Source organism: Solanum stenotomum, chromosome 3, assembly GCF_019186545.1.
Source record: "Solanum stenotomum isolate F172 chromosome 3, ASM1918654v1, whole genome shotgun sequence".
NCBI classification, from domain to species: domain Eukaryota; kingdom Viridiplantae; phylum Streptophyta; class Magnoliopsida; order Solanales; family Solanaceae; genus Solanum; species Solanum stenotomum.
This window is the reverse complement of record NC_064284.1, coordinates 15,896,663-15,913,749: the sequence shown is the minus strand read 5'-3', so window position 1 is coordinate 15,913,749 and position 17,087 is coordinate 15,896,663. Positions and strand designations below refer to the sequence as shown.

General features: G+C 29.7%; 1 protein-coding gene across 1 annotated transcript; it reads right to left on the bottom strand.

Annotated features, from left to right (window-relative positions):
• Positions 1 to 2,260: 2,260 nt before the first annotated feature.
• LOC125858081 (uncharacterized) lies at positions 2,261 to 3,348 on the bottom strand. Its single transcript, XM_049537761.1, has 2 exons — positions 3,110 to 3,348; positions 2,261 to 3,025 (listed from the first exon to the last, which is right to left on the bottom strand). The coding sequence occupies exons 1-2, from the start codon at positions 3,269 to 3,271 to the stop codon at positions 2,474 to 2,476; spliced, it is 714 nt and encodes a 237-aa protein (XP_049393718.1). The 5' UTR covers positions 3,272 to 3,348; the 3' UTR covers positions 2,261 to 2,473.
• Between the last annotated feature and the right edge of the window lie 13,739 nt (positions 3,349 to 17,087).

Genomic DNA, 17,087 nt, shown 5'->3' with positions numbered 1-17,087 from the left:
TGTATCTATTTTATCCTTGTTATCAATTTCTAATACATTTTTCAAAGCATTAAATTTAATATATTCAAAATGTTACTCTATTATTTATTGNTTACCTCCATCCTAGCAAGAACCCATAAGCGACGATTAATAGAATTGATGCCAATGACTGTGTGAATTGGGTGTTTAAGAATGCGTTGAAGAAGCCATAAGTGATAAGCAACCATGATAAGTAGGCCTAATGGTACCAACACGTAATCCAAAATTTCTTTCTCCATTTTGAAATAGAGTGACGATTTGAAGTTAATGGTCAAAACTCCAATTGTGTATTGGGTCTATAAATTCTACTGCTCCCTACTCCGGCTTTCAAGGCAGGGAGAGGGGGAATTCGGTGGTGCCTCGTAATCCCAGTAAAAATTAAAGACATCGTCAGCTAATCGTATATGTATATTACTAGCTTGATACATTGATGATCTCTTACTCCCGTCCACCTTTACGATACTCGTTTAGTTTAGTATTTTTGTATCTATTTTATCCTTGTTATCAATATCTAATACATTTTTCAAGGCATTAAATTTAATATATTCAAAAGAGTAATATTAAAATATTACTCTATTATTTATTATTTCTTAAGGTGTGTGTCAAGTCAATATTGGACAACTATTTTTGGACGGAGGGAATAATTAATTTTTCACTAAATTTTATTTAGATACTTGAGTTATACTCCCTCTGTCCACTTTTATTTGTCATGTTGCACTTTTCGAAAGTCAATTTGACTAATTTTTAAAGTTAAATTAGATTACGTTAATTCGATATTTTTTTTAAAAAAATTAGATATTCAAAAACTATACGAAAAGTACTATAAGTTGCAATTTTTTGCATATCAATATGATGAAAATATACATTGTAAAATGTTGGTCAAAGTTCTTATTGTTTGACTCTAAAAAAGGAAACCATGACAATTAATTGTGGACAAAGGGAGTAGTACACTACTCCCTTTGTTCCTATTTATGTATTGTCTTTATTAAAAATAGATGATCCTTAATATTTGTCATTTCACAAAAACAATGCATAAATGATATTATTTCTCCTATTTTACCCTTGAGAGTTACTAATCTTGAAAATATGAATTTAACCAACATAGGAAAACTAAATAAATTAATTTATGTTCATTTTTCGAAACATGACTTCAAAAGAATACTAACAAAGGATACAATGGTAAATTTATATAGTTTCTTAAGGGGCGTAAATCTAAAGTTTAATACTAAACAACCAGAAAATTTGGCCAGAAATTTAAAAAATCTATAATAATTTTTTTATTTTAAAATATAATGATCTTTTCCATTTTTTAATTAAAAAAATATTTAAGTTAAAAGGGTAAAAATGTTCAAAAAAATAAAATAACATAGGTAAAATACCATTCTGGCCAAATTTTCTAGTCAAATTTTGATTAAATAAATGAGCACATGATAAAAGTATTTTTATTAGAATTTTGAAAAGAAATGGTACGTTCTCATATGGCATTAACAATGACTACTTTAGAACATGCACAAAAAAAGTCCAAAATTTGATTTGAAAATATATAATAAAAATGTTTTATCATGTATATTCAAGTCCTTAATTGAAAAAGACTAATTTAAATGGTTATCGATGTATAGCCCACACGAAAGCACAAGAGAACGTTGAGGTGAAAAGAAGAAAGCAGTATATTCTGATTTCTGGCATCTTTATTCTGAGGTAAGTGATTTTAAGAGATTATTATTTTGGATATCATTATATTGTCGCCAAAATGAGTAATCAAAAACCCAACAGCATCACCTTTTACAAAAGTTTTTATACATTGTAATTGCCGAATACATGATTATTCATATTCAAAATAATTATTTCCCTCTTAACTGCTCTACTTGTCAAATTTGATTTGGCATATTGGAAAACAATTATTGATATAGGTACTTTGTCAAACTATCTCTATTAAATAATATTTTGTATTAAGTCTTGAAAAATAATTTAGAGAAAGAGTATTTAATATTAAGGGTAAAACATAAAAAAAATATAATTATCTTTTCTTGATTTATCAAAAGTGGCAAATAAAAATAAAAATATATTTTAAAAATAAGAGACAAGTAAAAGTAAACGGAGAAAGTAGAATCTGATTTAGTTCTAGCAACAGTAACAAGATTTACAAGCCATGGATAAATTAATACTCATAATATTCGTCACTCAAGTCACTTTTTCATCGGTAAATTAAATAAGCCTGAGTCAAGGTATATTTGGTCTTTTATGTCTTAACTAATTTTCAACCCGCTCATCTGAAATGTTTTCAACTAAAATGCACACACATAAAAAGCACACCGGAACTTTCGAATGAGAATTCGATTCTCCACATTTTAAAATTCTTTTAAATATATTAATATTAATTTGAGATTATTTAAGAAATCAAGCAGTTTAATTCAACTTATATTGAATCAAAACTGCTCGATCTCTCACTCTCTCATTATGCAGTCTGCTGCTGAGTCTCCTCATCAGTTGGTGTAACCCACCCAAAATCAGAACTCACATCCAGAAAATACAGCATAAAAACCAGGAAAACACAGGAGAGGAACATAGGTATAGGACCAAAGATCCACAAAAATAGTGGAAATGAAAAGTAAAAAGCACGCAATCCAAGTGACCAGAAATAGCTGCCTCTATTCACCGTCCTCCCTACATACTCCGCCGTAACACAATGTCTCGAATTCGAAGAGTCCAATTTCTTGTAAGGCACGTTGATGAGTATGCTAGCATGACTGTAATATCTGATCGATTGCACATTAAACAAAAACGCCACCATAAAACATACCAATATCGAAAAAAACTTAATTGACAAGCAAAACTCCGTCCTGTTTCCATAAATATGAGTACTTATAGATCCGCCGCCCTTGCTTCCACCGGTCATTAAAACGGCGATGAGTGAACTGAGCATAATCGCTGTTGATGCTAAAAGCGTTGAAGCCATTATGTTGTTCCTTAACGTCTGTACCGCTAAAACTCCATTTTTCGACGGATCCTGTTACATTCATCGATTGCATGCAACAATTAATTAGTTATGAAATTCATCGCTAAATTAATAATCCGTAGGTAACAGAATTACCTCCATCATAGCGCGAACCCAGAATTGACGATTGATTGAATTGATACCGATGACGGTATGGGAAGGGTGTTTAAGGATGCGATGAAGAAGCCATAAGTGATAAGCAATCATGAAGATGAGGCCTACTGGTACCAACACATAATCCAAAACTTGTTTATCCATTTCAATGGAGTTTCAATATTAATGTATCAGAGCTGCAAAAGTAAATGTGTTTTGGGGGAAATATATTGGTGTAGTCTGATTTTACACAGCTTGTCCCGTGCCCTTAAATGCAGGAAGGAGAGTCCAATTGTGACACGAGTCCTTCCCCGGGTCGAGTTGTTCGGTGGTGAACCGGTGTCTCGTAATTTGCGTTTATATTTGACTTGATATACTTATTAATAACATCATTAATAAGATTGAAAAGTTTACTATACTATCCTTCGATTACAGTAAATTCAAAATTTTGAAAAAAGTTATTGAGAAATAAATAACTCCATACTTAACAATAAGGGGAAATATGTATAAAATACATAGGTTGCGGTTAATTTTTGAAACTAAACAATAAGATATACATCTATTTTTAATAATAAGGTGAGGAAATAAAAATAAACAAAAACATTAGAAAAAGAGAAGGAGGGTTAAGAAAATTGTAGAAATTTCATTTTTATTACTTATATATTTGATAAAATTGAGGGGAAGGAAGCCTCCTATTGATGGAAGAAAAATTTGTTCAACAAGAAAAAAGTTGTTTTTTGCTACTTGCTAGATGCCTACATCTAACTATATTAATTAAAAAGAATATATAAAAAATAGACATGTATAATTTAGTCATCTAGAGGGCCCAGGAGAAAGTGAGAAAACAAACAAAAAGTATATTCTTGGATCTCTATTTACGTACACTCAACTAATATATTTGGACTATTATTTTTTTCCATACATTTTGCTAGAAGAAGTTCGACTTGCTTAAACTTATTTCTGTATTAATTTATTTATGTTTTAACATGAAATTTGAGAAAATAAAGAAAAAAAATTAATTTTGTGATATTAAATTACAGTTAGGTTCAATGTATCAAAATGTCCTTTAATTTTATGGCCTAAAACATGTCATGTGAAAAGTTGAAACTAATAAAATATTGCCAACAAAAAAAATAAGTCATTCTTTTTTAATCGGAAAATAGAATTTAAAGAAGTTGAACATGTTATAATTATCGATATCAAATCATATAATTTGATATAATAATATCATACTTTTAAATATCGAAATTGAAATTACCAAAAATAAATAAATTAATAGATATCACAACATACCTTATACCATGCTCACCTCTAAAAGAAGAATTGTGCAAACTCTCACGATGTAAATAGTCTGCAAATCACATAGGGATATAAACTGCACTAGATAAACTCTATGTAATTAGTGGCGAATCCAGAATTTTCATTCAGAGTTCGAAAAATAAAAGTATAAACGTGTAAATAAGCCAATAAAAAATATTTAAGAAAGTAGTAGTATATAGTTCTAGTGGCGGATCCTTAATTTTTTTTGGATTTAAAACCACACTTTTAGCATGTTTTATAAAATAAAAAACTAAAAAAACGTGAAAAACAAAACTGAAACTAAAAAAAAAAAAACAGAAACTAAAAGGAAATAGTAGTATATAGTTTTAAAGGCAGACCCTTGAATTTTTTTGGGTTTAAAACCACACTTTTAGCATGTTTTATAAAATAAAAAACTAAAATAAATGGAACTGAATCTTTTAAAAAAAAAAAAAAAAAAAAAAAACTGAAACTAAGAAAGAAAAAAAGAAATATTCGAACCCTTGACGTTAAGCTTAATATTAAGGGACGTGCCGCTGGGCTATCAGTTTCTTTTTGTCATTGAGGGGGTTCAAAATATATATATCCACATAAATACAAAAATTTACCTTATATACAAGGTGTAATTTTTTACCGAGGGGGTTCGGGCCCCTGTATGCAACAGACTCGACTCAGAACGTATTGAGGAGGAATCGATTCCGGATCATCCATGTGAATGATCACCCTCCAAACCAACTAAGTTATCCCGAAGGACTATAACAATTCTGATTAACAATTAAACTTTTGTACGATTTCGAAAAATGATACAAAATTAAATCAATTACATTTATTACAAAAAAAAGTAACAAAATCAAAAAATATGATAGCAGAGGACTCTCAAACACATAGTAAATTCAACAAGTGTTAACTGTTAACAAACAACTAATCTGTATTCCTAATATTTCCTCCGTCTGAAACTAATTAAAAGAGGTATTTTATTGCTTTATAATAACATCTTCTCATTTAAATGATCACTCTAATAATATAGTAATTCGAGACGAAGAAAATATTAAATATTGGTAATAATATCCGCAAAATTAGTAAAGGAAGTTTCGTGTAGAAAACTGAACCATAAATCATATAATATAAATTATATGCAATACCCGCTGGGTGTCACTAACCATGGCTTGAAAGAAAATAAACCCAAGCCACTTTTGGCTAATAAAGCAAATTAGTATTGACTATGGTGTCTTAACTTTTTCTTTTCTTAATGCTCCCATTTTAACACCCCACTATTCAACAATGAAAAATGACCAATTCTTATGTCAGTTGTGTTATGCATTACTGGTGCTTTTTCCCATTCTATTTGCAAATTGATCATGAATGACGATAGGCTATTTGTATTATATTATAAAGTAAAGATAAAAAGAACCAACATGGAGAAAGTTCTCAGATACTAATCCTAGATAGGGAGAAAATCTTGTTGAAAGTGTTACACGTGAATGAGCCTTGCAGTCCGCTAGAACAAATTTAGTCGGGGCTCCACTATGAACTCCGGACACCGAGTGAGAAATAAAAAAAAGTTAGATGAAAAGAAAGTGATGTATTTGAAGTAGGGTTTTGGCTTATGACATAGAAGTTAACTTATAACTTTTTGATTTATTTTTGTTACTTTCGCTTAAAAATAAGCACTTAATAGCATTTTTTATTTTATTCAAATATTAATGAAATGATTAAAAACTATTCCAGCTTAAAAGCGCAAATCGTAATAGATTCTACTATAGTCACTACCCTCTGTGATGCTCTATTTCTCATATCTACTAGAGAAAAAGTTGATTTGAATTAAAAGAAAATTTTGCAATTCAATAAAATGGAGGTGGATGAGCTGAAGCAAAATTAAACCAAAGGATACCAAGGAAGCATCAGAAGAAGATTCCGACAAGGACCAACAATCAATAATAATTACCAAGGAGGCATCGCAAAGAAGTGATTATTTTTTATAATTAAATTCATAATAAATAATTTTTAAATTTATAACTGCACTGAAAATTTTCTATTATATGTCTTAATTCTTAAATATGTTTATACAAATTTTCATTAATAAAATGTGAATGTTTGTGTGCAAGTTACAACGTTTACTTTCAAGTAACTAAAAACAACAAATAAGGAACTAAAGAAAGCTAACCAAGCAAGGAAAAAGAGAAAAAGGAGTATTTTAGTCATACAAATACTTAAAAGAGGGAAAATGGAAAGAAAAAAGGGATGAAAAAAGTAAGCTAAGTTGCAATATGCATATATTATAAAGTATATACCATTAGTCAAAGACATTAAAATTAATGTCATTTTTTAGAGAAGAGTGATGAGCTAATTGAGTAAGAAATTTGTTTTACTCGATATGATTCGCTTATTAATTGGACTTGTAAGTATGATATTTTGAAGTACTGAAATTACACTCACGAATATCATCGAAAATATTTGTATTTTAAATTTAACTAAACTCAGAGAATCTTTTATACATACATATATAAAAGATTTAGTTTCTCTTTTTCTATTTGCAAAATCTTTTCTACGTTTTTGTGAATTTAATATTATCTCCTATATCCGTACTAAACACGAATAAATTTACTAATCTATATATAACATAAAGGAGAAACATAGACAAGGTGATGTGGCACCCCTCTATGGCCTCCATTCATATTTATCTTTTTTCTCCTTTTTTTGAGATTTTTTTCTTAATTCTTTTCATTAAATATTTTATTTATTAAATAAAAAACTAATCATATTTACTATTCTAATTATATCTAATGAGTTACAAAAAATCCTCATCTATTCATATTATCTACTTAAATAACATGTCTCTTCAACTTATTCTTATGGATTATTCTATAAATTACAATCATCCATGGAGATGTTGAATATTCATTTTTCATTTTCTCAATCTTTCTTTCTATTAGTGTAGGTTTTTCTCATTCTTTCTTTCTAATAGTGTAGTTTTTTTCTCTTTTTTTTTAAAAAAAAAAATTTCTTCATCTTTTTCGAAATCGTAGAAAAGATAGTGACATGATATGTTCTTTACTTTGATGAAGATCAAGGATATATTCTTCAAAGATTCATTATAAAGAGATGTTCACATTAATTTAGTTGAAGATCATCAAAATGAAGTTTAATTATGTTGAAAGATTCATCAAGAGAGATGATCATATTAGTATAAAGTTTGAATGTTTCAAATATTTTAAAGATTCATTAATGTATTGTTTTGATTTCAATATTCTAATATTTTGCCATGCTTGAAAGGTATATTATCTATGGTACATTTCTCATAGCTATTACATATTGTTGTACATAAAAATCTATATATAATATAAGCTAGATGTTAGATAAGTGAAGTTGCACCTCTTTTTGGCCAAAGATTCTATTTATTTTTTTTTCTCATTTTTTTTTTGACAATTTTTCATATTTATCTACTTACTTATTATTGTACAAAAAATAAATATATCAATTACTACTTCTCTATTTATTGTTATACTTAAATGTCTGAAAAAAATATTTACACTCATTATTATTCTTTGTTACAAAAAATTAAAGTCTCAATATTTACCACTTTAATATTTCAAATTATTTGTCTCTTTTTTATTGTATTTTTTTTCCTCTTTCAATTTTGTTAAATTCCAAGAGAGAAGAAGTTCATTTGTTTGCTTTCCTAATAAAACTTAAACACCCAACAAATGTTGAACAGTACATGATTATTTTTTTTGGTCTTCATTATTTTATTTTTTCCTTCTTTTATTTATTTTAAAATTCTTATCTCCATTACTTATACATGATTGAACTTTTACTTTAATTAATATTATTAACTCTTTTCTTTAAGTTTTCATATTCATAACCCCCAACTATTTAATTTCAAAATTTATGATACCTTATGATATTAATTTCTTCAATTTTGTCTATATAAATTTATATTTTTTGTTTCATTAAATTCCTACTCAAGATTATTATTTTTATTCCATATTTAAAATAGTGATATTCTATATTATTATTGTAGTATCAGATTTATAATTTAGTTTGACTTCATGAAAAGGCCCTTGGATATGGATAGAAGGGGTGCTTGATAAAAGCTCAAAAATAATTGCATTGATTATCTTATTTTTTGTCATCTTTGTTTTTGTGATTAAGGACTTGACAAAATTGTGTTGTTATTTTTCTCTTTTTACTTACTTTTTCATATGTTCTCTCTCTCTATATATTTTTTAATTTAGGTTCTTATAATTTTTTTAATTGTAGTAAATTATATTTTCATTTAGGCTCAAATTATTTATTTGTAATTTTGTCAGAACACAACTAACTACGCCAACAGACGTTATGGCTCAAAAGAAATGCATATTAAGTATTGAAATACGCAATTCTTAGATATTTCTTATGGTGAAGAACCATATAAATTTGTTCATTTCTTCTACTTCTAAAGAATTACCAGAATAATATAAGATATATACGAAAAATTAGCGATAGAGGTTTATTTAGATGATAATAAAAAATAGAGAAAAATAATTTTTTCGACGATAATGAATAAGAGAAAAAACAAGGACAAACAAATGATCAAATACCAAAGAAGAAATGAAATAGAAATATTTATCTCTTTTTCCTCCTATTTTTAATTTCATCATTTATTTTTTCGAATTAAATGAAGATTCATCAGATAGTAAATTTATCATTTGACAAAAATAAGAAAAATATCAAGTCCTTAAATGTGTTTATCTGAATTTTATGTATTAACATCATAATATATGATTATTTTTTTTAGTAAATAAGTCTTTTAATTTTGAAAAAATATTTGACAATAAAAATGTAATTCACTCCAGCTCTAATTCTACAAAATATTTGTATTGTGATTTTATCATTTTTCTTATTTCTATAATTAATTTTTTATTTCTTATATCATAATTACTTTTTAAAATAAATTTACATATATATTTCTTAACTGCACTTCGCGCGGCCAAATTCCCTAGTTAAATATAAACATCGTGCTCTTCTTCGTTTTGCATTTAGTGGAGTTATTGGTGGTCATATGAATTGGCAGTCACCCATTAATAAATTACCCACTTTAGCGCCACCAAAACATTAAGGAAAGCACATTTTTGACACAAAGTTCAATCCTTGAACACTACGCATGATGATTCCCTCTGGTCAATTAAAATTACAACAACAAACATTAATCAAAAGGATATTTGACTAAATTATTTTTCTAATAATTAATTATTAAATGACTTTTTGAAATACCAAAGATAAAGTTGGGAAGAAAACACCCACTCCTTCTGTCCAACAATAGGGAGGATAAAAGTAAAATAAACACAAAATGATAAATTATTTATTGATTTTATAAACNAAAATTCGTAATTGCACTCCTCTATATATATTTCGAAATTCACCATTAAACACTTATGTAATTCCCCATGTTAAGATTCCAGATACTAATCAATAAATTAAATTACTGACGAATTTAATTCAATGATTAATTTCCTTTAGAGCAACACTTAACTTATTTCATGTGCCAGATTCATAAATCTACCGGCCGGGTTTACACATGAAAACTTATAAGTTTCTCATGAAAAGGTGTATCATCAATCTCTATACTGAGACATGGATTCCATCAACTAACTAATTATTTCACCAATACATATTATCATCATCCAATCTACCAGGCATATTGACCCATCTCAGAATCTCACCTTTTAATAAATCAAAACGATAATTAATATATACAGATCATAATCGTTATATCAAGATTAAGAATATAAGTACATTTAACAGTTTAGAGAATATGTTTTTATCAGTCAATCTAAAACATCTATCTCTGCTCGGTCCCGTTCAATACATACAAAATGCACTAGCACGAGAAGTTAGAACTATACCATTCTCATAATCAAGATAAATTACATTTAATCTCGTACTACAATCTTTCTGATGGTTTTGTCCAAAATTTCCATCTACGATTGTGAACTATAACTTTTAATTTATAAGAATCGATGATTTAATCTTCTGTGTATAAGCTTAAACTCTATACACCAAATCATCTACTATATAAGTTAAGGACATATATGACAATTGATCTATTTAATGTAACACTTTATTGAATTGAATAAATGAATAAACAATTGTTCAATAATAATACTATATCAAAACGCATGATTAATAGTATATCCTAACAGTTACAACGTTTACTTTCAAGTAACTAAAAACAACAAATAAGGAAATAAAGAAAGCTAACCAAGCAAGGAAAAAGAGAAAAAAGGAGTATTTTAGTCATACAAATACTTAAAAGAGGGAAAATGGAAAGAAAAAAGGGATGAAAAAAGTAAGCTAAGTTGCAATATGAGAAAAAGCTCAAAATAGTCCTCCATCTTTGAATTTAGAATCAAAGTAATCCTTTTTTTTTAACATGGAGCACTAATAGTCCTCCATGTTTCAATAATTGATGCATATTTAGTACTCCCCTAAACAGCCGTCCAATTTTTGACGGCACTTTTCTTTGCACGTGAGAAATGCTTTCTGAACTCAAACCTTCCCCGTCTCTCAGTACATAATTTATTCACCATAGCTCTGTTTCTTTCATCTATATGCATAAATGAAACCGATCGAGAAGTAATATTCAATATGTCAGCGGTGTTTCAATGATTTTGAGGAATGCCTTTTTTTTTTTATCTCCTTCAATGGAAGTCTCGGGCAAAAGAAAAATTCTCCATTTGCAAAGCATTGGGCAAAAGAAAAATTCTCCATTTGCAAAGCATTCTTCATCATTATTGATATATGTGCATCTATAGGCAAGGTTTTTGCACACCAGATACTCGACCAATTGTCCCATTGATCATTTTGATTGTCCCAATTATGACATATACATGCTAAACATCAGTGAGCTCGAAGACAATTAGAGGCACGCGATAATCTAGAAGAGAAAAGATCGAGGCAGATTCAAGCTCTACCTAGCGGAAGTTTATCAAATGCAAGTTTTGATAGAAAATCCGAGATAAGAGGCGGAAAAAAATGAGCCAAAAGTAGTTGAGATCAAATAATTGAAAAACGGGTGTTTCGAAATGCGATCACATGTTGACATAGTATAGAATAATGTATCTTTTCATTTTGCAATGTAATGAATTTTGCTATGGAACATGATGTATGTTTGGTCCCTTGAATCTTCACAAAGAAATTTCCATATTTCAAATGAGAATTGCATCATGTTTGCACTAAAATTGCACCAAAACAGAAGTAGAAAAGCACCCAAACTGCACTACAAATTCACCACAACATCACCAAAACTGCACTAGTAAAGCACCAAAACAACACCAGAAATGCACCATACCTGCAGCTCCTAATTTGCACTAAAACAACACTAGAATTGAACCACAAACAATGGCAGATTCACACAAAAAATTACACCAGAAAAAAATTTGAAAAACAATAGCAAAATATAGTTTCTACTTGAAAAACAAGAGGTGATCTATTTTTTTGTAAAAAAAAACAATTGATCTTTAAAATGTAACTGCATTTTGTTGGATTGGTAGTATTTTTTCTTGTCCAACTTCAACATATCTCGTCCACATGTTGAATTATTCCGCCGTCGATAGAGTTTGTTCTAGGTTATTATTTTCGTCTTTCTCTTCTTTTTTTTCTGCCACTCAAACCTAGTTCATAGTAGGAAGTGAGAGACAGGGGAAACAGAGATTCAGTTTTGAGGGGAAAACTTTCTCACGTGGACAATTTATAAGTCCGTTAAATATTAGACAATTGTTTGATAAAGTATTAAAAGTGTACCAATTCTAGAAACACAGAGAACTATTAGTGCTCCATGTTAAAAGATACGGATTACTTTGATTCTAAACTCAAAGATAAAGGATAATTTTGAGTCTTTCTCTATTATTAAGTATATACCATTAGTCAAAGACAGTATGATTCCTAAAAAGTAAATAAATAAATAAAATTATTGTCATTTTTTAGAGAAGAGTGATGAGCTAACTGATTAAAAAATTTGTTTTACTCGATACGATTCGCTTATTAATTGGACTTGCAAGTATGATATTTTGAAGTACTGAAATTACACTCACGAATATCATCGAAAATATTTGTATTTTAAATTTAACTAAACTCAGAGAATCTTTTATACATACATACATAAAAGATTTAGTTTCTCTTTTTCTATTTGCAAAATCTTTTCTACGTTTTCGTGAATTTAATATTATCTCCTATATCCGTACTAAACACGAATAAATTTACTAATTAAATATAATCATCGTGCTCTTCTTCGTTTTGGGTTCAGTGGAGTTATTGGTGGTCATATGAATTGGCAGTCACCCATTAATAAATTACCTACTTTAGCGCCACCAAAACATTAAGGAACGCACATTTTTGACGCAAAGTTCAATCCTTGAACACTACGCATGATGATTCCCTCTGGTCAATTAAAATTACAACAACAAACATTAATCAAAAGGATATTTGACTAAATTATTTTTCTAATAATTAATTATTAAATGACTTTTTGAAATACCAAAGATAAAGTTGGGAAGAAAACACCCACTCCTTCTGTCCAACAATAGGGAGGATAAAAGTAAAATAAACACAAAATGATAAATTATTTATTGATTTTATAAACTGAATAAATATTTTGAATCATGTTTCATTTTTCGGCGCTAAAATAACAGATTTGCTCATTCCCACTAAAGTTAGTATTAGATCCGGTTGTCTTGGGCTAAATCTTAGTATCAGTCCATAAGGGTCAAAGTCAACTAAGTCTATTAATGAAGCAAATTCAATGACTTGGTAAATACACTCTCCAAGTCCTAAACAAGTTGTGTATGTAATAAAGAGAGAAGGAAAGAAAAAGAAGAAGCATGGTTTCGGTGCAAATTACATCCGTGGCGAAACAGAAGAACACATTTTGTAGTTGCTAGGAAAATATTACGGGGCGTTTGGTTAAAGTATAAGAGGCATGTTATTTATGTATTATTATATTTGGTAAAAGTATTGTAGAACGTTGAAAAGTCAAAATGACTATACTATGTTTGGTTGATAGGTTTCTAAATATGGTATAAAAATTATTCATGTATTAATTTTATACGGTGTTTAAATGCATTTTTTTGTAATCCTATATAACTTATGAAGGAATCTATGTATAAATTATGTAGGATAGAAGGTAAAAATGTTATGTGAGTATTAATTATACATGTATTAAAATGATATGTTACACATTTACACCTATTAATTTATTTAAATCTTTTGTATGAAAACTTTACATAACTATTCTACTTTCCCAACCATTTTTGTTTCTTATTTTCTTTTGTATACAACCAACTTTTTATTTGTTTTCATTTAAAATCAAAATATAAATATTTTATTAATATTATAAATCGGAATGTATAACTTTGATAGCGCATATGCTGATTATATATTACTAAATATGCCCACATATTTAATTATCATGTATTAATATTTTTATTTAGAATGTGGATTTATATATAATTTACATATTTGGTATACTCAAATGTATAAACAACACATGCAGCATATTGATAGAAATTTACATTATATAAAATAGAATAGTATAATGTACTTGAAATATATTAATAATATTTTATTTTTATAAGCTTTAAACATTAAAAAAAAAAATCCTAGTTAACCATAGAGAAAATTCCTTTATTTTTTTTAGGGAAATTTATACTATTTACTTGCTTATTTACTTATAAATAATATATATTAATTCTTATTAAATTTAATATTGAATAGTTAATAATTCATATGATGTAATCTTTACATAACTATTAACTAATACCTACATAACTAAACCCCACTCTTAAACCCTACATAATTAAACCATGCATAACTAGTACCTGCATAAATCTAACCAACAAACAAACGGCCCCTACCACCATAGAGAATAAAGTGCAGCAACATACCAAGTATTGATCCCACAAGTAGGTCTAGGAGGTTAGTGTGCGCGCAGACTTTATCCTTACAAGGTAAAGAGTAATAGCCTCTACAGCAAAGAAGAACCATCTAACAATTGTCAGTATGCAACCATATAACTAGTTCTTACAACACTAAATCAAAACACTAGGATACACACCCCAACAAAAAAAAAAGTAGAATCACATGCAATTCTTCCAAATAACGAGAGGATGTAGAGAAAATTGAACCACCAATCCAAACATTCCTTACAATCTGCAAATCATCCCAATAATTAAATAGCACGATCACACTGCATTGAGCTTTAATCTACACACAGCACATATGCATATGTTGCTTTTGAATGTAAAAGCAATTGCATATCACATTAGGAAAAACAACCTATTGTAACACCCGTGTCGGATCCTCAAAAAATGCACTAGTTTGGAGGATCTAATTGACCAAATGATTGACAATGTTTGTTTTTTTTTTTTTTGATGACAAGGGAAACCCGCAGCCGCTACCCTTTGGGCGCGCACAGGATAAAACCCCCGCTCCTATGCAATAGCTCGCAAACCACATAGGAGAGGTAACCCGCACTAGGTAAGCCCGGTGCGACCAGCTCGACCCAGAAGGCAAACCCCTTGCTTTCGCTGGCAAGGGGTTTCGAACTTGAGACCTCCAACATGGAAGTCCCAAGCCCAAACCACTGGGCCACCCCGAAGGGTACAATGTTTGTTTTTTTTAAAATGAAATACATCATATATGCCAGATATCAATGGCTTCAAAGTAGAACCATACATTTTAAGGAAACAAGCATACTAAAATTTTGCATGTTCAATACCCAGATAAAGCATAAAAAAAAAAACACAATGTTTGTTTTTTTAAAATGAAATACATCATATATGCCAGATATCAATGGCTTCAAAGTAGAACCATACATTTTAAGGAAACAAGCATACTAAAATTTTGCATGTTCAATACCCAGATAAAGCATGAGGGTCGTGGTGTATACTGACGACCCATGTAAAAGAGCCATTCAGCTACAATACAGCATCATTACACTACAAATGAACCCAATAAGATGCACGGCCAAACAAACTAAAACAATTTCGATTACAATTTTTAGACCAAATGGGNGGGGTTTCGAACTTGAGACCTCCAACATGGAAGTCCCAAGCCCAAACCACTGGGCCACCCCGAAGGGTACAATGTTTGTTTTTTTTAAAATGAAATACATCATATATGCCAGATATCAATGGCTTCAAAGTAGAACCATACATTTTAAGGAAACAAGCATACTAAAATTTTGCATGTTCAATACCCAGATAAAGCATAAAAAAAAAAACACAATGTTTGTTTTTTTAAAATGAAATACATCATATATGCCAGATATCAATGGCTTCAAAGTAGAACCATACATTTTAAGGAAACAAGCATACTAAAATTTTGCATGTTCAATACCCAGATAAAGCATGAGGGTCGTGGTGTATACTGACGACCCATGTAAAAGAGTCTAAACATGGTGAAGCTATGCTGAAAGAAGAGAATTAGGTGTAGTTGATGATTTGAAACAAGGGAAAAGAATCCTCAGAAACCTTTTTCAAATCACACACCCAACATTGGTTGGAGTGTCATTCGGCACTTGCAATATAAGCATTCATCATTGGATTCTAAATAAGTACAACTCTGTTCTAGTGGATTAACCCAACAATACATACAGTGAACTACTACAATTGTAAACGCCCAACAGATTCAAACTAGTAACTAGAAGAATTATCACGGACACTAGCAAAATGGCATCCTGCACCACAATAAGGCAGTCACAAACATAAACATACACAAGTGAAAAAATTCATACTTCTGTTAGTGATAGTGTTGTAAGAACCGTTCCGCTACAATACAGCATCATTACACTAAGAATGATTATGAACCCAACAAGATGCACTACCAACCAAAATAAAACAAATTTGATTACTCTAGTTTACCATTTACTTCCCCTTCGCGAAGCTCTCCCCCCCACCCCCCACCCCCAGCTTCCCCACTTTGCTTTCTTAGTGATTGAACCAACAACCTCAAGCTTGGGGCCTGGAGGAGGTGCTTACCACTCAAGCTTGGAGCCTGGAGGTGGAAGGTGCCTATTGCTCGAGCTTGTGGAGCCTGACACTGTCAAGCTTATCAAAGCATTTTCACTCATCTGTGTTTAATACCAAAATAACCTAAACTACAACAACAATATACCTGGTGTAATCACACAAAGTGGTGTCTAAACCGAGTGGAACTAAAAGTAGAGAGCAGGAAATAAATAGTCTAGCATGATGAAGCTATACTGAATGGGCTTTGACACAGTGGATTGAATCCCGACACCAAGTAATTACGAATTAAGGTGTAGTTGATGATTTGAAACAAGAGAAAAAAAAGAATCCTCAGAAACCTTTTTCAAATCAAACACTCAAACATTGATTGTAGTGTCATTCGGCACTTGCAATATAAGCATTCATCATTGGATTCTGAATAAGTACAACTGCACTGTTCTAGTGGAATCACACCAACAATATATACAGTGAACCAATACAATTGTAAATCCCCAATTGTAACGCTATAAAGCAAGTGAAAGATTTCATACTTCTGTTAATTACAGCGTTGTAAGAACCATTCAGCTACAATACAGCATCATTACACTACAAATGAACCCAATAACATGCACGGCCAAACAAACTAAAACAATTTCGATTACAATTTTTAGACCAAATGGGAATAACAGGAGAGCCCA

Excerpts from the sequence above, each read along its gene's own strand:
- LOC125858081 (XM_049537761.1), bottom strand. The coding sequence starts at position 3,271 with ATGGATAAACAAGTTTTGGATTATGTGTTGGTACCAGTAGGCCTCATC. Across the intron at positions 3,026-3,109 it reads GGGTTCGCGCTATGATGGAG|GATCCGTCGAAAAATGGAGT; the intron begins GTAATTCTGTTA and ends TGAATGTAACAG.